General features: G+C 43.5%; 1 protein-coding gene across 1 annotated transcript in view; it reads right to left on the reverse strand.

Annotated features, from left to right (window-relative positions):
* Positions 1-23,938, reverse strand: part of LOC123751613 (sodium-coupled monocarboxylate transporter 1) — a 251,420-nt gene that overhangs the window by 13,415 nt on the left and 214,067 nt on the right. The window contains 2 exon segments of the mRNA XM_069317457.1: positions 18,289-18,442; positions 22,739-22,953. Of these exon segments, the coding sequence (XP_069173558.1) occupies positions 18,289-18,442; positions 22,739-22,953 (369 nt within the window).

The following is a 23,938-nucleotide window of genomic DNA, read 5'->3' on the forward strand; positions in this document are numbered from 1 at the left end:
GTGTAGTAGCCTGGTGTAGTAGCCTGGTGTAGTAGCCTGTTGTAGTAGCCTGGTGTAGTAGCATGGTGTAGTAGCGTGGTGTAGTAGCGTGGTGTAGTAGCATGGTGTAGTGGTGTGGTGTAGTAGCCAGGTGTAGTAGCCTGGTGTAGTAGCGTGGTGTAGTAGCGTGATGTAGTAGCCTGGTGTAGTAGCGTGGTGTAGTAGCCTGGTGTAGTAGCCTGGTGTAGTAGCCTGGTGTAGTAGCGTGGTGTAGTAGCGTGGTGTAGTAGCCTGGTGTAGTAGCCTGGTGTAGTAGTGTGGTGTAGTAGCCTGGTGTAGTAGCCTGGTGTAGTAGCATGGTGTAGTGGTGTGGTGTAGTAGCCTGGTGTAGTAGCCTGGTGTAGTAGCCTGGTGTAGTAGCATGGTGTAGTAGCGTGGTGTAGTAGCATGGTGTAGTAGCCTGGTGTAGTAGCATGGTGTAGTAGCGTGGTGTAGTAGCATGGTGTAGTAGCATGGTGTAGTAGCCTGGTGTAGTAGGGTGGTGTAGTAGCATGGTGTAGTAGCCTGGTGTAGTAGCATGGTGTAGTAGCCTGGTGTAGTAGCATGGTGTAGTAGCATGGTGTAGTAGCCTGGTGTAGTAGCATGGTGTAGTAGCCTGGTGTAGTAGCGTGGTGTAGTAGCATGGTGTAGTAGCCTGGTGTAGTAGCGTGGTGTAGTAGCATGGTGTAGTAGCATGGTGTAGTAGCATGGTGTAGTAGCCTGGTGTAGTAGCCTGGTGTAGTAGCATGGTGTAGTAGCATGGTGTAGTAGCATGGTGTAGTAGCATGGTGTAGTAACATGGTGTAGTAGCGTGGTGTAGTAGCCTGGTGTAGTAGCATGGTGTAGTAGCCTGGTGTATTAGCCTGGTGTAGTAGCATGGTGTAGTAGCATGGTGTAGTAGCCTGGTGTAGTAGCGTGGTGTAGTAGCCTGGAGTAGTAGCATGGTGTAGTAGCGTGGTGTAGTAGCGTGGTGTAGTAGCCAGGTGTAGTAGCATGGTGTAGTAGCCTGGTGTAGTAGCCTGGTGTAGTAGCCTGGTGTAGTAGCGTGGTGTAGTAGCCTGGAGTAGTAGCATGGTGTAGTAGCGTGGTGTAGTAGCGTGGTGTAGTAGCCAGGTGTAGTAGCATGGTGTAGTAGCCTGGTGTAGTAGCCTGGTGTAGTAGCCTGGTGTAGTAGCGTGGTTTAGTAGCATGGTGTAATAGCATGGTGTAGTAGCCTGGTGTAGTAGCGTGGTGTAGTAGCATGGTGTAGTAGCATGGTGTAGTAGCGTGGTGTAGTAGCGTGGTGTAGTAGCCTGGTGTAGTAGCCTGGTGTAGTAGCCTGGTGTACCAGCATGGTGTAGTAGCATGGTGTAGTAGCCTGGTGTACCAGCATGGTGTAGTAGCATGGTGTAGTAGCATGGTGTAGTAGCGTGGTGTAGTAGCATGGTGTACCAGCATGGTGTAGTAGCATGGTGTAGTAGCATGGTGTAGTAGCGTGGTATAGTAGCATGGTGTAGTAGCATGGTGTACCAGCATGGTGTAGTAGCATGGTGTAGTAGCATGGTGTACCAGCATGGTGTAGTAGCATGGTGTAGTAGCATGGTGTAGTAGCGTGGTGTAGTAGCATGGTGTAGTAGCATGGTGTAGTAGCATGGTGTAGTAGCATGGTGTACCAGCATGGTGTAGTAGCATGGTGTAGTAGCATGGTGTAGTAGCGTGGTGTAGTAGCATGGTGTAGTAGCCTGGTGTAGTAGCCTGGTGTAGTAGCATGGTGTAGTAGCATGGTGTACCAGCATGGTGTAGTAGCATGGTGTAGTAGTGTGGTGTACCAGCATGGTGTAGTAGCATGGTGTAGTAGCATGGTGTAGTAGTGTGGTGTACCAGCATGGTGTAGTAGCATGGTGTAGTAGCACGGTGTAGTAGCATGGTGTACCAGCATGGTGTAGTAGCATGGTGTAGTAGTGTGGTGTAGTAGCATGGTGTAGTAGCCTGGTGTAGTAGCGTGGTGTAGTAGCATGGTGTAGTAGCCTGGTGTAGTAGCCTGGTGTACCAGCATGGTGTAGTAGCATGGTGTAGTAGTGTGGTGTAGTAGCGTGATGTAGTAGCATGGTGTAGTAGTGTGGTGTAGTAGCCTGGTGTAGTAGCCTGGTGTAGTAGCATGGTGTACCAGCATGGTGTAGTAGCATGGTGTAGTAGCCTGGTGTAGTAGCATGGTGTAGTAGCGTGGTGTAGTAGCGTGGTGTAGTAGCGTGGTGTAGTAGCCTGGTGTAGTAGCCTGGTGTAGTAGCCTGGTGTATTAGCCTGGTGTACCAGCATGGTGTAGTAGCCTGGTGTAGTAGCCTGGTGTAGTAGTGTGGTGTAGTAGCGTGGTGTAGTAGCATGGTGTAGTAGCGTGGTGTAGTAGCGTGGTGTAGTAGCGTGGTGTAGTAGCATGGTGTAGTAGCATGGTGTAGTAGCCTGGTGTAGTACAATGGTGTAGTAGCATGGTGTAGTAGCATGGTGTAGTAGCCTGGTGTAGTAGTGTGGTATAGTAGCCTGGTGTAGTAGCCTGGTGTAGTAGCGTGGTGTAGTAGCGTGGTGTAGTAGCATGGTGTAGTAGCATGGTGTAGTAGCCTGGTGTAGTACAATGGTGTAGTAGCATGGTGTAGTAGCATGGTGTAGTAGCCTGGTGTAGTAGCATGGTGTAGTAGCATGGTGTAGTAGCGTGGTGTAGTAGCCTGGTGTAGTAGCCTGGTGTAGTAGCATAATGTAGTAGTAGCATGGTGTAGTAGCCTGGTGTAGTAGCCTGGTGTAGTAGCCTGGTGTAGTAGCCTGGTGTAGTAGCCTGGTGTAGTAGCATGGTGTAGCAGCATGGTGTAGTGGTGTGGTGTAGTAGCCTGGTGTAGTAGCGTGGTGTAGTAGCATGGTGTAGTAGCGTGGTGTAGTAGCATGGTGTAGTAGCCTGGTGTAGTAGCATGGTGTAGTAGCATGGTGTAGTAGCCTGGTGTAGTCGCCTGGTGTAGTAGCATGGTGTAGTAGCATGGTGTAGTAGCCTGGTGTAGTCGCCTGGTGTAGTAGCCTGGTGTAGTAGCGTGGTGTAGCAGCCTGGAGTAGTAGCATGGTGTAGTAGCCTGGTGTAGTAGCCTGATGTAGTAGCCTGGTGTAGTAGCCTGGTGTAGTAGCATGGTGTATTAGTGTGGTGTAGTACAATGGTGTAGTAGCGTGGTGTAGTAGCCTGGTGTAGTAGCATGGTGTAGTAGCCTGGTGTAGTAGCATGGTGTAGTAGCATGGTGTAGTACAATGGTGTAGTACAATGGTGTAGTAGCCTGGTGTAGTAGCATGGTGTAGTTGCCTGGTGTAGTAGCATGGTGTAGTAGCCTGGTGTAGTAGCATGGTGTAGTAGCATGGTGTCGAAGCCTGGTGTAGTAGCGTGGTGTAGTAGCCTGGTGTAGTAGCGTGGTGTAGTAGCATGGTGTAGTAGCATGGTGTAGTAGCATGGTGTAGTAGCGTTGTGTAGTAGCCTGGTGTAGTAGCCTGGTGTAGTAGCGTGGTGTAGTAGCATGGTGTAGTAGCATGGTGTAGTAGCCTGGTGTAGTAGCCTGGTGTAGTAGCGTGGTGTAGTAGCCTGGTGTAGTAGCGTGGTGTAGTAGCATGGTGTAGTAGCTAGGTGTAGTAGCCTGGTGTAGTAGCCTGGTATAGTAGCCTGGTGTAGTAGCGTGGTGTAGTAGCCTGGTGTAGTAGCGTGGTGTAGTGGTGTGGTGTAGGATCCAGGTGTAGTAGCCTGGTGTAGTAGCCTGGTGTAGTAGCCTGGTGTAGTAGCGTGGTGTAGTGGTGTGGTGTAGTAGCCTGGTGTAGTAGCCTGGTGTAGTAGCCTGGTGTAGTAGCGTGGTGTAGTAGCATGGTGTAGTAGCCTAGTGTAGTAGCCTGGTGTAGTAACGTGGTGTAGTGGTGTGGTGTAGGATCCTGGTGTAGTAGCCTGGTGTAGTAGCCTGGTGTAGTAGCGTGGTGTAGTAGCGTGATGTAGTAGCCTGGTGTAGTAGCGTGGTGTAGTAGCCTGGTGTAGTAGCCTGGTGTAGTAGCCTGGTGTAGTAGCGTGGTGTAGTAGCGTGGTGTAGTAGCCTGGTGTAGTAGCCTGGTGTAGTAGTGTGGTGTAGTAGCCTGGTGTAGTAGCCTGGTGTAGTAGCATGGTGTAGTGGTGTGGTGTAGTAGCCTGGTGTAGTAGCATGGTGTAGTAGCCTGGTGTAGTAGCATGGTGTAGTAGCATGGTGTAGTAGCGTGGTGTAGTAGCGTGGTGTAGTAGCATGGTGTAGTAGCCTGGTGTAGTAGCATGGTGTAGTAGCATGTTGTAGTAGCGTGGTGTAGTAGCGTGGTGTAGTAGCCTGGTGTAGTAGCCTGGTGTAGTAGCATGGTGTAGTAGCCTGGTGTAGTAGCATGGTGTAGTAGCGTGGTGTAGTAGCCTGGTGTAGTAGCATGGTGTAGTAGCGTGGTGTAGTAGCATGGTGTAGTAGCCTGGTGTAGTAGCCTGGTGTAGTAGCATGGTGTAGTGGTGTGGTGTAGTAGCGTGGTGTAGTAGCGTGGTGTAGTAGCATGGTGTAGTAGCATGGTGTAGTAGCCTGGTGTAGTAGCATGGTGTAGTAGCATGGTGTAGTACAATGGTGTAGTAGCCTGGTGTAGTAGCATGGTGTAGTAGCCTGGTGTAGTAGCATGGTGTAGTAGCCTGGTGTAGTAGCGTGGTGTTGTAGCATGGTGTAGTAGCATGGTGTCGAAGCCTGGTGTAGTAGCGTGGTGTAGTAGCCTGGTGTAGTAGCGTGGTGTAGTAGCATGGTGTAGTAGCATGGTGTAGTAGCATGGTGTAGTAGCGTGGTGTAGTAGCCTGGTGTAGTAGCCTGGTGTAGTAGCGTGGTGTAGTCGCATGGTGTAGTAGCATGGTGTAGTAGCCTGGTGTAGTAGCCTGGTGTAGTAGCGTGGTGTAGTAGCGTGGTGTAGTAGCCTGGTGTAGTAGCGTGGTGTAGTAGCATGGTGTAGTAGCATGGTGTAGTAGCCTGGTGTAGTAGCCTGGTACAGTAGCCTGGTGTAGTAGCGTGGTGTAGTAGCCTGGTGTAGTAGCGTGGTTTAGTGGTGTGGTGTAGGATCCTGGTGTAGTAGCCTGGTGTAGTAGCCTGGTGTAGTAGCCTGGTGTAGTAGCGTGGTGTAGTGGTGTGGTGTAGTAGCCTGGTGTAGTAGCCTGGTGTAGTAGCCTGGTGTAGTAGCGTGGTATAGTAGCATGGTGTAGTAGCCTGGTGTAGTAGCCTGGTGTAGTAGTGTGGTGTAGTGGTGTGGTGTAGGATCCTGGTGTAGTAGCCTGGTGTAGTAGCCTGGTGTAGTAGCGTGGTGTAGTAGCGTGATGTAGTAGCCTGGTGTAGTAGCGTGGTGTAGTAGCCTGGTGTAGTAGCCTGGTGTAGTAGCCTGGTGTAGTAGCGTGGTGTAGTAGCGTGGTGTAGTAGCCTGGTGTAGTAGCCTGGTGTAGTAGTGTGGTGTAGTAGCCTGGTGTAGTAGCCTGGTGTAGTAGCATGGTGTAGTGGTGTGGTGTAGTAGCCTGGTATAGTAGCATGGTGTAGTAGCCTGGTGTAGTAGCATGGTGTAGTAGCATGGTGTAGTAGCGTGGTGTAGTAGCGTGGTGTAGTAGCATGGTGTAGTAGCCTGGTGTAGTAGCATGGTGTCGTAGCATGGTGTAGTAGCGTGGTGTAGTAGCGTGGTGTAGTAGCCTGGTGTAGTAGCCTGGTGTAGTAGCATAGTGCAGTAGCCTGGTGTAGTATCATGGTGTAGTAGCGTGGTGTAGTAGCATGGTGTAGTAGCCTGGTGTAGTAGCCTGGTGTAGTAGCATGGTGTAGTGGTGTGGTGTAGTAGCGTGGTGTAGTAGCATGGTGTAGTGGTGTGGTGTAGTAGCCTGGTGTAGTAGCCTGGTGTAGTAGCCTGGTGTAGTAGCATGGTGTAGTGGTGTGGTGTAGTAGCCTGGTGTAGTAGCCTGGTGTAGTAGCATGGTGTAGTGGTGTGGTGTAGTAGCGTGGTGAAGTAGCATGGTGTAGTGGTGTGGTGTAGTAGCCTGGTGTAGTAGCCTGGTGTAGTAGCCTGGTGTAGTAGCATGGTGTAGTGGTGTGGTGTAGTAGCCTGTTGTAGTAGCCTGGTGTAGTAGCCTGGTGTAGTAGCATGGTGTAGTAGCCTGGTGTAGTAGCATGGTGTAGTAGCGTGGTGTAGTAGCGTGGTGTAGTAGCATGGTGTAGTGGTGTGGTGTAGTAGCCTGGTGTAGTAGCCTGGTGTAGTAGCCTGGTGTAGTAGCATGGTGTAGTGGTGTGGTGTAGTAGCCTGGTGTAGTTGCCTGGTGTAGTAGCCTGTTGTAGTAGCCTGGTGTAGTAGCATGGTGTAGTAGCGTGGTGTAGTAGCGTGGTGTAGTAGCATGGTGTAGTGGTGTGGTGTAGTAGCCTGGTGTAGTAGCCTGGTGTAGTAGCGTGGTGTAGTAGCGTGATGTAGTAGCCTGGTGTAGTAGCGTGGTGTAGTAGCCTGGTGTAGTAGCCTGGTGTAGTAGCCTGGTGTAGTAGCGTGGTGTAGTAGCGTGGTGTAGTAGCCTGGTGTAGTAGCCTGGTGTAGTAGTGTGGTGTAGTAGCCTGGTGTAGTAGCCTGGTGTAGTAGCATGGTGTAGTGGTGTGGTGTAGTAGCCTGGTGTAGTAGCCTGGTGTAGTAGCCTGGTGTAGTAGCATGGTGTAGTAGCGTGGTGTAGTAGCATGGTGTAGTAGCCTGGTGTAGTAGCCTGGTGTAGTAGCATGGTGTAGTGGTGTGGTGTAGTAGCGTGGTGTAGTAGCGTGGTGTAGTAGCCTGGTGTAGTAGCATGGTGTAGTAGCCTGGTGTAGTAGCCTGGTGTAGTAGCCTGGTGTAGTAGAATGGTGTAGTAGCCTGGTGTAGTAGCATGGTGTAGTAGCGTGGTGTAGTAGCGTGGTGTAGTAGCATGGTGTAGTGGTATGGTGTAGTAGCCTGGTGTAGTAGCCTGGTGTAGTAGCCTGGTGTAGTAGCATGGTGTAGTGGTGTGGTGTAGTAGCCTGGTGTAGTAGCATGGTGTAGTAGCATGGTGTAGTGGTGTGGTGTAGTAGCCTGGTGTAGTAGCCTGGTGTAGTAGCATGGTGTAGTAGCCTGGTGTAGTAGCCTGGTGTAGTAGCATGGTGTAGTAGCCTGGTGTAGTAGCCTGGTGTAGTAGCATGGTGTAGTAGCGTCGTGTAGTAGCGTGGTGTAGTAGCATGGTGTAGTAGCATGGTGTAGTAGCATGGTGTAGTAGCCTGGTGTAGTAGCATGGTGTAGTAGCGTGGTGTAGTAGCCTGGTGTAGTAGCATGGTGTAGTAGCCTGGTGTAGTAGCCTGGTGTAGTAGCATGGTGTAGTAGCGTGGTGTAGTAGCGTGGTGTAGTAGCATGGTGTAGTAGCATGGTGTAGTAGCATGGTGTAGTAGCCTGGTGTAGTAGCATGGTGTAGTAGCGTGGTGTAGTAGCCTGGTGTAGTAGCCTGGTGTAGTAGCATGGTGTAGTAGCATGGTGTAGTAGCCTGGTGTAGTAGCCTGGTGTAGTAGCATGGTGTAGTAGCGTGGTGTAGTAGCGTGGTGTAGTAGCATGGTGTAGTAGCATGGTGTAGTAGCATGGTGTAGTAGCCTGGTGTAGTAGCATGGTGTAGTAGCGTGGTGTAGTAGCCTGGTGTAGTAGCCTGGTGTAGTAGCATGGTGTAGTGGTGTGGTGTAGTAGCATGGTGTTCTAGCGTGGTATAGTAGCGTGGTGTAGGCCACTATACACCACCCCACTACTTACCCGCAATTAGACCATGCCTTACACCACGCCACTATACACCCCGTAATAACACCACGCCACTATACACCATGCTAATATACACCATTTTATTACGCTATGCCTTACACCACGCTACTACACACCACTCCACTATACACCACGCCCCTATACACAACATCACTCTACATCATGCCACTATACATAACACCTTAAAACTATGCCTTTCACCACACCACCTTAAAACTATGCCTTTCACCACACCACCATACACCTTGCCACTATACAACACACAACTATATACTACGCCACTATACACCACGACACTATGCACAACACCACTATACACCACATCACTATATACCATGCACTATACACCACGCCACTATACACCCCGTAATAACACAACGCCACTATATTCCACACCACCATACACCATGCCACTATATAACACGCCACAATACACCACGACACTATACACCACGCCATTATATACCACACAACTATACACCACGCACCATATACCATGCCACTATATACCACGCCACCATACACCATGCCACTATACACCACGCCACTATACACCACGCCACTATACACCATGCCACTATACACTACTCCACCATACACCACACCATTATATACACCCCACTATACACCACGTAATTACACCATGCCACTATATACCACACCACCATACACCATGCCACCACGCCAATATACACCACGCCACCATACACCACGCCACCATACACCACGCCACCATACACAACGTAACCATACACCACGCCACTATACACCACGCCACCATACACCACGCCACTATACACCACGCCACCATACACCACGCCACTATATACCACGCCACCATACACCACGCCACCATACACCACGCCACCATACACCACGCCACCATACACCACGCCACCATACACCACGCCACCATACACCACGCCACCATACACCACGTAACCATACACCACGCCACCATACACCACGCCACCATACACCACGTAACCATACACCACGCCACCATACACCACGCCACCATACACCACGTAACCATACACCACGCCACCATACACCACGCCACCATACACCACGTAACCATACACCACGCCACCATACACCACGCCACCATACACCACGCCACCATACACCACGCCACCATACACCACGCCACTATATACCACGCCACCATACACCACGCCACTATACACCACGCCACCATACACCACGCCACCATACACCACGCCACTATACACCACGCCACCATACACCACGCAACCATACACCACGTAACCATACACCACGCCACCATATACCACGCCACCATACACCACGCCACCATACACCACGCCACCATACACCACGCCACCATACACCACGCCACCATACACCACGCCACTATATACCACACCAATATACACCACGCCACCATACACCACGCCACCATACACCACGCCACTATATACCACACCAATATACACCACGCCACCATACACCACGCCACTATATACCACACCAATATACACCACGCCACCATACACCACGCCACCATACACCACGTCACCATACACCACGCCAATATACGCCACGCCACTATACACCACGCCACTATACACCACACCAATATACACCACGCCACCATACACCACGCCACCATACACCACGCCACCATACACCACGCCACCATACAACACGCCACTATATACCACGCTACCATACACCACGCCACCATACACCACGCCACCATACACCACGTCAATATCCACCACGCCACCATACAACACGCCACTATATACCACGCCACAATACACCACGCCACCATACACCACGCCAATATACACCACGCCACCATACACCACGCCACCATACACTACGCCACCATACACCACGCCACCATACACCACGCAACCATACACCACGTCACCATACACCACGCCACCATACACCACGCCAATATACACCACGCCACCATACTCCACGCCACCATACACTACGCAACCATACACCACGCCACCATACACCACGCAACCATACACCACGTCACCATACACCACGCCACCATACACCACGCCACCATACACCACGCCACCATACTCCACGCCACCATACACCACGCCACCATACACTACGCCACCATACACCACGCCACCATACACCACGCCACCATACACCACGCCACTATACACCACGCTACCATACACCACGCCACCATACACCACGCCACCATACACCACGTCACCATACACCACGCCACCATACACCACGCCACCATACACCACGCCACCATACACCACGCCACCATACACCACGCCACCATACACCACGCCACCATACACCACGCCACCATACACCACACCACTATACACCACCTTACCATGACTTGAGGTTACCTTGAGGTGCTTCCGGGTTTTAGCATCCCCGCGGCCCAGTCGTCGACCAGGCCTCCTGGTTGCTGAACTGGTCAACAAGACTTTTGGACGCGGCTGCTCGCAGCCTGACGTATAATTCACAGCCTGGCTGATCAAGTATCCTTTGGAGGTGTTTTTCAAGTTCTCTCTTGAACACTGTGAGGGGTTTGCCAGTTATGCCCCTTATGTGTAGTGGAAGCGTGTTGAACAGTCTCGGGCCTCTGATGTTGATAGAGTTCTTTCTCAGAGTACCTGTTGCACTTTTGCTTTTCAATGGGGGTATTCTGCACATCCTGCCATGTCTTCTGGTCTTATGTGATGTTATTTCTTTGTGCAGGTTTGGGACCAGCCCCTCTACTATTTTCCACGTGCATATTATTATGTATCTCTCCCGCCTGTGCTCAAGGGACTACAGATTTAGGCATTTTAGTCGGTCCCAATAGTTTACATGTTTTACTGAGTGTATTCTAGCAGTAAAGGATCTCTGCACGCTCTCCAGGTCAGCAATTTATCCAGCTTTGAAAGGGGCTGTCATTGTGCAGCAGTACTCCACTCTAGAGAGCATCATCATCGGTATTGCATCTCTAGTGTGAAAAGTTCTTGTTATCCAACCTGTCATTTTTCTTGCAGTTGTGACGGCTACCTTATTGTGTTCTTTACAGGTAAGGTCTTCCGACATGAGTACACCCAGATCCTTTACATTGCCTTTTCATTTTGTTTTGATTTGCCTGAGTTTTGTACGTGGTTTCCGTTTATATATTTTCATTTTATCCATAGTGCATGAGCTGGAACTTATCTTCGTTAAACACCATTTTGTAGTGCACAGAAAAAAATTATTCTTTGTAGTGCACAGAAAGACCTAATCAGCATCTGATGACTACTATATATTATATATATAATATATATTATATTATATATATATATAATATATATATATATATATATATATATATATATATATATATATATATATATATATATATATATATATATATAAATATATATATATATATATATATATATATATATATATATATATATATATATATTAGTATATTTTGGTAGCAGTCTTTCCTGTAGACATATATTATTAAATATGACCGAAAAAGTAAGATTAATAATTCTAACACGAATTTTCTCAATCTTTCGTACATTACGCTTCACTGTTGGAGGTAAATCAAAAATCACTTCTCCAAAATTCATTTTTATTTCTAGTCTGACGCGACACGGGCGCGTTTCGTAAAACTTATTACATTTTCAAAGATTATTACATTTTACTTATTACATTTTCTTTGAAAATGTAATAAGTTTTACGAAACGCGCCCGTGTCGCGTCAGACTAGAAATAAAAATGAATTTTGGAGAAGTGATTTTTGATTTACCTCCAACAGTGAAGCGTAATGTACGAAAGATTGAGAAAATTCGTGTTAGAATTATTAATCTTACTTTTTCGGTCATATTTAATAATATATATATATATATATATATATATATATATATATATATATATATATATATATATATATATATATATATATATATATATATATCTTATATATATATAATATATATGTAAATGTATATATATATATATATATATATATATATATATAACTGAAAACTCACACCCCAGAAGTAACTCGAACCCATACTCCCAGAAGCAACGCAACTGGTATGTACAAGACGCCTTAATCCACTTGACCATCACGACCGGACATAATGAGGTGATAGCCGAGGCTAATTCTGGCTTGTTCGCATTTGTGTTCCTCACGTGTGCCCCTAAGAATGAGGTGATTTGGTAAAATGCTATGCCCAAGATAACTATCCGAGTGCCGGCGGTGGGGTGGTTCAAATAGCCTCGGCTATCACCTCATTATGTCCGGTCGTGATGGTCAAGTGGATTAAGGCGTCTTGTACATACCAGTTGCGTTGCTTCTGGGAGTATGGGTTCGAGTTACTTCTGGGGTGTGAGTTTTCAGTTGCATATTGTCCAGGGGACCATTCTGGCTTGTTCGCATTTGTGTTCCTCACGTGTGCCCCTAAGAATGAGGTGATTTGGTAAAATGCTATGCCCAAGATAACTATCCGAGTGCCGGCGGTGGGGTGGTTCAAATAGCCTCGGCTATCACCTCATTATGTCCGGTCGTGATGGTCAAGTGGATTAAGGCGTCTTGTACATACCAGTTGCGTTGCTTCTGGGAGTATGGGTTCGAGTTACTTCTGGGGTGTGAGTTTTCAGTTGCATATTGTCCAGGGGACCATTCTGGCTAGTTCGCATTTGTGTTCCTCACGTGTGCCCCTAAGAATGAGGTGATTTGGTAAAATGCTATGCCCAAGATAACTATCCGAGTGCCGGCGGTGGGGTGGTTCAAATAGCCTCGGCTATCACCTCATTATGTCCGGTCGTGATGGTCAAGTGGATTAAGGCGTCTTGTACATACCAGTTGCGTTGCTTCTGGGAGTATGGGTTCGAGTTACTTCTGGGGTGTGAGTTTTCAGTTGCATATTGTCCAGGGGACCATTCTGGCTTGTTCGCATTTGTGTTCCTCACGTGTGCCCCTAAGAATGAGGTGATTTGGTAAAATGCTATGCCCAAGATAACTATCCGAGTGCCGGCGGTGGGGTGGTTCAAATAGCCTCGGCTATCACCTCATTATGTCCGGTCGTGATGGCCAAGTGGATTAAGGCGTCTTGTACATACCAGTTGCGTTGCTTCTGGGAGTATGGGTTCGAGTTACTTCTGGGGTGTGAGTTTTCAGTTGCATATTGTCCAGGGGACCATTCTGGCTTGTTCGCATATATATATATATATATATATGCGAACAAGCCTGAATGGTCCCCAGGACTATATGCGAATGAAAACTCACACCCCAGAAGTGACTCGAACCCATACTCCCAGAAGCAACGCAACTGGTAACTACAGGGCGCCTTAATCCGCTTGACCAACACGGCCGTCAAAAGGAAGTGATAGCCGAGGCCGTGATGGTCAAGCGGATTAAGGTGCCCTGTAGTTACCAGTTGCGTTGCTTCTGGGAGTATGGGTTCGAGTCACTTCTGGGGTGTGAGTTTTCATTCGCATATAGTCCTGGGGACCATTCAGGCTTGTTCGCATTTGTGTTCCTCACGTGTGCCCCAAAGAATGAGGTGATTTGGTGAAATGCTATGCCCAAGATTACCATCCGAGTTGCCGTCGGGGAAGTGGCTCAAATAGCCTCGGCTATCACTTCCTTTTGACGGCCGTGATGGTCAAGCGGATTAAGGCGCCCTGTAGTTACCAGTTGCATTGCTTCTGGGAGTATGGGTTCGAGTCACTTCTGGGGTGTGAGTTTTCATATATATATATATATATATATATATATATATATATATATATATATATATATATATATGTCGTACCTAGTAGCCAGAACGCACTTCTCAGCCTACTATTCAAGGCCCGATTTGCCTAATAAGCCAAGTTTTCATGAATTAATGTTTTTTCGTCTACCTAACCTACCTAACCTAACCTAACCTAGCTTTTTTGGCTACCTAACCTAACCTTACCTATAAATATAGGTTAGGTTAGGTTAGGTAGGGTTGGTTAGGTTCGGTCATATATCTACGTTAATTTTAACTCCAATAACAAAAAATTGACCTCATACATAGAGAAAAGGGTTGCTTTATCATTTCATAAGAAAAAAATTATAGTAAATATATTAATTCAGGAAAACTTGGCTTATTAGGCAAATCGGGCCTTGAATAGTAGGCTGAGAAGTGAGTTCTGGCTACTAGGTACGACATATATATATATATAATATATATGTAAATATATATATATATATATATATATATATATATATATATATATATATATATATATATATATATATATATATATATATATGCAACAATGATCACAAAAACACTGATCCAAGTATGCAGAATAACCACATATGAAAAATAGAAAATGCTTAACGCGTTTTCGGCTAATTCGCCTTCATCAGAGCAAAGTAGAATCCAATTGAATTGATTCAATTGGAATCAAGTAGAATTGATTCTACTTTGCTCTGATGAAGGCGAATTAGCCGAAAACGCGTTAAGCATTTTCTATTTTTCATATGTGGTTATTCTGCATATTTGGATCAGTGTTTTTGTGATCATTGTTGCATATATATATATATATATATATATATATATATATATATATATATATATATATATATATAAAAAGTTAGGTTAGGTTAGGTTAGGTAGGTTAGGTAGTCGAAAAGCAATTAATTCATGAAAACTTGGCTTATTAGGCAAATCGGGCCTTGCATAGTAGGCTCAGAAGTGAGTTCTGGCTACTAGGTACGACATATATATATATATATATATATATATATATATATATATATATATATATATATATATATATATATATATATATATATATATATATAGTGTCAATAAATGACAGTGTCAGACCACGGAGGAAAATTGAAACAGGAATTTCCTTAAGTACTTACGTATATTAATACATCTTCAGAAGAAAATATCTTCAATTCCTGTTCCTCTGTAGTCTGACAGTCACATTTTTAATCACGTGTTTATTTTTCGTGATTTACACACACACACACACACATACATATATTTATATATATATATATATATATATATATATATATATATATATATATATATATATATATATATATATATATATATATATATATATATATATATATATTGTGACGATAATCTCTTTCAAGAGAGATTGAGCCTGCTCTTCCCTCCAAAGTACGTCACATGTCACATCAAAAGATAATATAGAAGATATACCCAGCAAGTATCTCCAAAACGTTTTGCCCAGAGAGCAAAACGTATCCAGCCCACCAGCGCACCTGCTCGCCTCCGCTACCGTTAACCGGCAAACTGCTTGTCCATCGCCTGCCTGTCGCTGATTGGCTGGTGCCCAGTCGCACCTGCCCCACCACCATCCGCCACGAGATGATGTCTGGGCTGCAGCGACCCAGAGAAGGCAGAATATCTTAGTGCTCCTTGCAGTTGACACGTCTCATTGGTAGACTAAGCCTTGGCTTACGTGTACTAAGGGAGGTGGCAGCTCGAAGCCAATATTCTGGCACTATCATCATTTACTTTGCTATTACTCACTTGTCTTAACGTAACTTTTCATTTGCCAGTGATTATTCTTATTATTTTGTTTGTTGACTTGTCTGTTACATTTTATACTCAATTTTATTCATGTCTTGTTTTTCTAACGTAATTAAAATCTCATTGTTAAATTTACTTGTGTTTTGTGTGTCTTCCCATTACCTTACCACAGACGAAAGTTCCAGCTTTTCTCTTTGTTTTTTCTTTATGTGACAAGGCCCTGCCCCTAGCTTTTGAAACAGCCGAACACCAACGCTTTACCGTCACAATATATATATATATGTCGTACCTAGTAGCCAGAACGCACTTCTCAGCCTACTATGCAAGGCCCGATTTACCTAATAAGCCAAGTTTTCCTGAATTAATATATTTTCTGTAATTTTTTTCTTATGAAATGATAAAGCTACCCATTTCATTATGTATAAGGTCAATTTTTGTTATTGGAGTTAAAATTAACGTAGATATATGACCGAACCTAACCAACCCTACCTAACCTAACCTAACCTATCTTTATAAGTTAGGTTAGGATAGGTAGCAGAAAAAGTTAGGTTAGGTAAGGTAGGTTAGGTTTCGAAAAAACATTAATTCATGAAAACTTGGCTTATTAGGCAAATCGGGCCTTGCATAGTAGGCTGAGAAGTGCGTTCTGGCTACTAGGTACGACATATATATATATATATATAATAATATATATATATATATATATATATATATATATATATATATATATATATATATATATATATATAAGCGGATTAAGGCGCCCTGTAGTTACCAGTTGCGTTGCTTCTGGGAGTATGGGTTCGAGTCACTTCTGGGGTGTGAGTTTTCATATTCATATATATATATATATATATATATATATATATATATATATATATATATATATATATATATATATATATATATATATATATATATGTCGTACCTAGTAGCCAGAACGCACTTCTCAGCCTACTATGCAAGGCCCGATTTGCCTAATAAGCCAAGTTTTCATGAATTAATGTTTTTTCGAAACCTAACCTACCTTACCTAACCTAACTTTTTCTGCTAAACTGCTTTTTCTGACATATATATATATATATATATATATATATATATATATATATAGTTGCATATTGTCCTGGGGACCATTCAGGCTTGTTCGCATATATATATATATATATATATATGTCGTACCTAGTAGCCAGAACTCACTTCTCAGCCTACTATTCAAGGCCCGATTTGCCTAATAAGCCAAGTTTTCCTGAATTAATATATTTACTATAATTTTTTTCTTATGAAATGATAAAGCTACCCTTTTCACTATATATGAGGTCAATTTTTTTTTTATTGGAGTTAAAATTAACGTAGATATATGACCGAACCTAACCAACCCTACCTAACCTAACCTAACCTATATATATAGGTAAGGTTAGGTTAGGTAGCCAAAAAAAGCTAGGTAAGGTTAGGTTAGGTAGGTTAGGTGGACGAAAAAACATTAATTCATAAAAACTTGGCTTATTAGGCAAATCGGGCCTTGCATAGTAGGCTGAGAAGTGAGTTCTGGCTACTAGGTACGACATATATATATATATATATATATATATATATATATATATATATATATATATATATATATATATATATGTCGTACCTAGTAGCCAGAATGCACTTCTGAGCCTACTATGCAAGGCCCGATTTGCCTAATAAGCCAAGTTTTCCTGAATTAATATATTTTCTCTAATTTTTTTCTTATGAAATGATAAAGCTACCCATTTCATTATGTATGAGGTCAATTTTTTGTTATTGGAATTAAAATTAACGTAGATATATGACCGAACCTAACCAACCCTACCTAACCTAACCTAACCTATCTCTATAGGTTAGGTTCGGTTAGGTAGCCGAAAAAGTTAGGTTAGGTTAGGTTAGGTAGGTTAGGTAGTCGAAAAACGATTATTTCATGAAAATTTGGCTTATTAGGCAAATCGGGACCGGCATAGTAGGCTGAGAAGTGCGTTCTGGCTACTAGGTACGACATACATATATATATTACATGAACCGGAAAGATAAGAATAATAATTCTAACAGGAATTTTCTCAATATTTCTTATGTTTTTCGTCACTGTCGATGATAATTTAAATATCCATTCTCCATAATTCATTTTTATTTATGGTCTGACGCTGAACGCGTTTCGTAATTCTTATTACATTTTCAAAGACTTAGATTACACATAAAAATTCATTGTACTTATACTCGTTTTGGGTGAGGTGATATGGCAAAAACGTTTTGGGTGAGGTGACAAACACAAGACAGAACCAAAAACAATAGGTATAAATTGGGTATGAAAAGAAAAGATTGGAAGTAACTGCAGAAGGCCTCTTAGCCCATACCTCCTCTTGCTGCTTCTATGTTGGGCTGGGGTCTTGAAGTGGGTAGAATATAGTTGTGCATTAACTGGCTGTTCATTGCTGGTGTTGACTTTTTGATGTGTACTGCCTCGCTGATGTCGAGCCTCCTGCTATCGCTGAATCTATCTATGATTTTTGTGTTGTTTGTTAAGATTTCTCTGGTGACGGTCTGGTTGTGGGAAGAGATTATATGTTCCTTAATGGAGCCCTGTTGCTTATGCATCGTTAATCGCCTGGAAAGAGACGTTGTTGTCTTGCCTATATACTAAGTTCTTTGGAGCTTACAGTCCCCAAGTGGGCATTTGAAGGCATAGACGATGTTGGTTTACTTCACGGCGTGCTGTTTGGTGTCTGAGAAGTTTTTCATGAGTAGGTTGGCCGTTTTTTTGGTTTTATAGTATCTAGTCAGTTGTATTTTCTGATTTTTGTCTGTAGGGATAACGTTCTATCAACAATATCTTTTAGGACCCTTTTCTCCGTTTTATGAACCGTCGAGAAGAAGTTCCTGTAAAATAGTCTAATAGGGGTTACAAGTGTTGTTTTGGTTGACTCTTCAGAGGTTGCTATGCGTTTTACCTTTCTTCTTATGATGTCTTTAACAAAACCTTTAGAGAAGCCGTTGTTGACTAGGACTTGCCTTACCCTAGAGAGTTCTTCATCGACTTGCTTCCATCCTAAGCTGTGGCTGACAGCCTGGTCGACGTAAGCGTTGACGACACTCGTCTTGTACCTGTCTGGGCAGTCACTATTGGCATTGAGGCACATTTCTATGTTTATTTCCTTAGTGTAGACTGCAGTGTAGAAGCCTCCGCTCCTTTCCGTGACTGTTACATCTAGAAAGAGCAGCTTCCCATCCTTCTCCATCTCGTAAGTGAAACTCAACACAGAATTCCGCTCGAATGCCTCCTTCAGCTGCTGCAGACATCTGGTACCTGTGTAAAAATGTTGTCAACATACCTGCAGTATATGGTGGGTCTCAAGTCCATGTCAACTAAGATCCTCTGCTCGATGGTACCCATGTAGAAGTTCGCAAACAGGACACCTAGGGGAGAACCCATGACGACCCCACATATGGCCATGGATTTGGGTTCGGATCGCAAACAAGACCCAACTATAGGCCTTCTGCAGTTACTTTCATTCTTATGTTTTCATACCCAATTAATATCCAATGTTTTGTGTTCTGTCTTGTGTTTGTCACCTCACCCAAAACTTTTGTGTCATATCACCTCACCCAAAAAGAGTAGAAGTACAATGAATTTTGATGTGTAAACTAAGTCTTTGAAAATGTAATAAGAATTATGAAACGCATTCATGAATTAGACCATAAATAAAAATGAATTTTTGGGAACTGATATTTCAATTTCCTTCGACAGTGAAGAAAAACATAAGAAATATTGAGGAAATTCTTGTTAGAATTATTAATCTTACCTTTTCGGTCATATTCAACAACATATGTTTACTAGAAAGACTGCTACCAATATATATATATATATATATATATATATATATATATATATATATATATATATATATATATATATATATATATATATATATATATATATATATCTACATTTGAGTGAAGTGGATGGGGTGAGGTGGCATTAATAGGGTATTAATTTCATCAACACAAGACAGAACACGAAACAATGGGTATTGAATGGAAGTGTTTGTAGAAAGCCTATTGGTCCATATTTCTTGATGCTTCTATATTGGAGCGGAGTCTTGAGGTGGGTAGAATATAGTTGTGCATTAATTGGCTGTTGATTGCTGGTGTTGACTTCTTGATGTGTAGTGCCTCACAAACGTCAAGCCGCCTGCTATCGCTGTATCTATCAATCATATCGCTGTATATATATATATATATATATATATATATATATATATATATATATATATATATATATATATATATATATATATATATATTTAATATTGATATAGAAGGGGTACCACCTCTGGTGCAAATGTAGGGACCCATAGCCTCGGAGAAGAAAATAAAGAGTACTCAGAGAAGACCTTGTGGATCCTCACTGAACACTTTGATATTTTCTTCTCCTACCACCCCTATTCTTTTGTTAAGTGTGCATATTTATCTAACTTTATTTGAAAATGTCATTACACAAAAAAAGTTACAATATTGATTACATACAGGGTACAAGGCTGCTTGTCACAAGTTGAATAGCTCCTCCAGCTCCTCAGATGGCGGGCAGGAACCATGGATGCAGTGAGCATTTCCTCTCTGGATTGCCACACTAAGGCGCTGAAAAAGAAAACTGGCAGCTCTGGGGTCTCTAGTTGTTTCGATTAGCTTAGACCCCAATTCCTTTAAAAAGCTAGCAGCACTTTTACCCCAGGCACCAAGCGTCTCTGAGGCAATGGGGACAAAATTGTAGTGGTGCTCAAGGTCTCTGTATTTACGTGACTTGACCGCTTCCCGGTGATTGGCAGCTCCTCCTGCTTGTTTATATATATATATATATATATATATATATATATATATATATATATATATATATATATATATATATTGGGTAATTTAAAGGGAAGAATGGAAGTAACTGCAAAGGGCCTATTGGCCCATATTTCTTGATGCTTCTATATTGGTGCAGAGTCTTGAGGTGGGTAGAATATAGTTGTGCATTAATTGGCTGTTGATTGCTGGTGTCGACTTCTTAATGTGTAGTGCCTCGCAGATATCAAGCCGCCTGCTATCGCTGTATCTATCCATGATTTCCGTGTTTTTTGTTAAGACTTCTCTGGTGACGGTCTGGTTGTGGGAAGAGATTATATGTTCCTTAATGGAGCCCTGTTGCTTATGCATCGTTAATTGCCTGGAAAGAGATGTTGTAGTCTTGCCTATATACTGAGTTCTTTGAGGCTTACAGTCCCCAAGTGGGCATTTGAAGGCATAGACGACATTGGTCTCTTTTAAAGTGTTCTGCTTTGTGTCTGGAGAGTTTCTCATGAGTAGGTTGGCCGTTTTCTTGGTTTTATAGTAAATCGTCAGTTGTATCTTCTGATTTTTGTCTGTAGGGATAACGTTCCTATTAACAATATTTTTCAGGACCCTTTCCTCCGTTTTATGAGCTGTGGAAAAGAACTTCCTGTAAAATAGTCTAATAGGGGGCACAGGTGTTGTGTTAGTTGTCTCTTCAGAGGTTGCATGGCGTTTCAACGTCGTTCTTATGATGTCTTTAACGAAACCATTGGAGAAGCCGTTGTTGACTAGGACCTGCCTTACCCTACAGAGTTCTTCATCGACTTGCTTCCATCCTGAGCTGTGGCTGAGAGCACGGTCGACATAAGCGTTAACAACACTCCGCTTGTACCTGTCTGGGCAGTCGCTGTTGGCATTGAGGCACATTCCTATGTTCGTTTCCTTAGTGTAGACTGCAGTGTGGAAACCTCCGCTCTTTTCCATGACTGTTACATCTAGAAAGGGCAGCTTCCCATCCTTCTCCATCTCGTAAGTGAAACGCAGCACAGAATTCCGCTCAAATGCCTCCTTCAGCTCCTGCAGATGTCTGACATTAGGTACCTGTGTAAAAATGTCGTCAACATACCTGCAGTATATGGCCAGTTTCAAGTTCATGTCGACTAAGACCTTTTGTTCGATGGTACCCATGTAGATGTTCGCAAACAGGACACCTAGGGGAGAACCCATGGCGACCCCATTTACTTGCTTATACATGTGCCCATCCGGGCTCAAGAAGGGTGCCTCTTTAGTACAAGCTTGGAGTAGTTTCCATAGAATGTTTTCTGGTATGTCAAGAGGAGTACAGGCCGGATCATGATACACTCTGTCTGCTATCATCCCGATTGTTTCATCCACAGGTACGTTGGTAAACAGTGATTCTACGTCCAACGAGGCTCTTATCCCTGAGGCCCGTGTTCCTTGCAGTAAGTCAACAAATTCCTTTGGAGATTCCAGGCTGAAGGCGCAAGGGACATAAGGAGTCAGCAAGCCATTGAGTCGCTTCGCCAGTCTGTACGTGGGTGTGGGTATCTGGCTGATGATTGGCCGAAGTGGGTTTCCAGGCTTGTGTGTCTTGACATTTCCATACGCGTAACCAGGTTTGTATTCCCCAATAATCTTTGGCAGGTGTAGTCCGGATTTCTTGGCGTTCACAGTTTCGATCAATTTGTTGACCGTTGCTTTCAATTCGGCTGTAGTGTCTTTCGTTACCCTTTGGAATTTAGTTTGGTCAGAGAGTATGAGGTTCATTTTCGCCCGACATTCGTCTTTTTTTTTTTTAAGAATGACGTATATTGGAGACTTGTCACCTCTCCTGACGACTATCTCCTTGTTCTCACAAAGGCTCTTAGCTGCCGCTTTGAGCTCGGGGCTCAAAGATATATATATATATATATATATATATATATATATATATATATATATATATATATATATATATATCTTTGAGCTCGGGGCTCAAAGATATATATATATATATATATATATATATATATATATATATATATATATATATATATATATATATATATATATATATATATATATATATATATATATATATATATATATAACTGAAAACTCACACCCCAGAAGTGACTCGAACCCATACTCCCAGGAGCAACGCAACTGGTATGTACAAGACGCCTTAATCCACTTGACGATCACGACCGGACAAAATGAGGTGATAGCCGAGGCTATTTGAACCACCCCACCGCCGGCACTCGGATAGTAATCTTGGGCATAGCATTTTACCAAATCACCTCATTCTTTGGGGCACACGTGAGGAACACAAATGCGAACAAGCCTTCTGCAGGATCGTTAATTATGTTCTCATCTTTCCCTCAACAAGGATTTAGACATGGGCCCACTGACGACATCTCATAATGTTTATGCAGACTTAGAATATATATGCAATATAATATATACTTGATGGAGAGATGTCAACAAACGTGATGCAGAGATATCAACAAACACTTTTCAACAAACACTTTGAAAATATCCACCTGTGTTAATACAGAATAAAGTAATACATGTGGTGGAACTAACTTGACAGTAGAAGAAGCGTTGAGCGTCAGATCATGCGTCACTGTGGTGTTAGTGAGAAAGGCGAGGATGGTTGTGTTAGCATGCATGACGACGTCCTCCAGGCAACCGCTAGTGGAGAGAGGCAGGCGGGGCGGAGACCCTCCTCCACGCATGAACTTGCCGACCACCAGCCACATGTTGTAGGCGAAGGCCGTCACAAACCCCACCACGGCGCCCTGTCAAACAATGTTGATCTATAGGATCTATAGGAGAGTGTCTTTTTTTTTTTGTTCGAAGAAGTTGGAGGCCACATGCTTGTAGATAGCCTCACTTCACAGCATTTTCAAAACAAACTTTTCAAACTTTTTTTGTCTTAAAGTAATATGCACCAGTATTGGTGCAGATTAATGTCGAAAAAATTAACATAAATTTCTTGTTGTCAATAATTTACCTGCATCTTGGATAAAAATCATGATTCTTCCAGAACTTCAATGTTTTTTATAGTATTTCTCACACCATGCTTCTCTCACTGGCGCCCACCAATACAATAGGAACTTATACTTTTTTGCAAAAGAGACAGACCGAGACAGAAACGGACAAATGAAGAGAATGACACAGGGAGAGAGAGAGAGAGATAAATATAGTTAGTTACAGAGAGGCAGAGACACAGACAGATGGATGGATGGATAGATGGCTGGATTGATGGACTTGCAGATGGTTGGATAGACACATGGATGGATAGATAGATTATTTGACAGATGGATAAATGTATTGATGGATAGAGAGATGTGTGTAGATGAAAAGTCACAATAACATGTCTGAAAAATGTTGACCAATCGACAATCAACAACACCGACTTGATAATGGTCCGGGACCGACCGAAACGTCGCCATCTCTTCAATTTTTAGTGTGTGGTTTGGTCAACACGTGAGATATATGGATTGATAGATGGGAAGTTGGATAGATAGCAAAATAGATAGTTGGATAAATAGTTGAATAGATGGATGATTAGATACTTCGATTGATAAATTAATAGATAGATGGACAAATATATCGAAAGATAGATTGATGGATGGAGAGATGGAGAAATAGATGGCTAGATGGGTGGATGGATGGATAGATAGACGGACAGATGGGAAACATACAGACTGACCCAAGGAACAGATTGATTGATTAATGAAGATTAAGCCATCCAAAAGGTGGCACAGGCATGAATAGCCC

The sequence above is a fragment of the Procambarus clarkii genome, chromosome 87 (genome assembly GCF_040958095.1).
Source record: "Procambarus clarkii isolate CNS0578487 chromosome 87, FALCON_Pclarkii_2.0, whole genome shotgun sequence".
Lineage (NCBI taxonomy): Eukaryota > Metazoa > Arthropoda > Malacostraca > Decapoda > Cambaridae > Procambarus > Procambarus clarkii.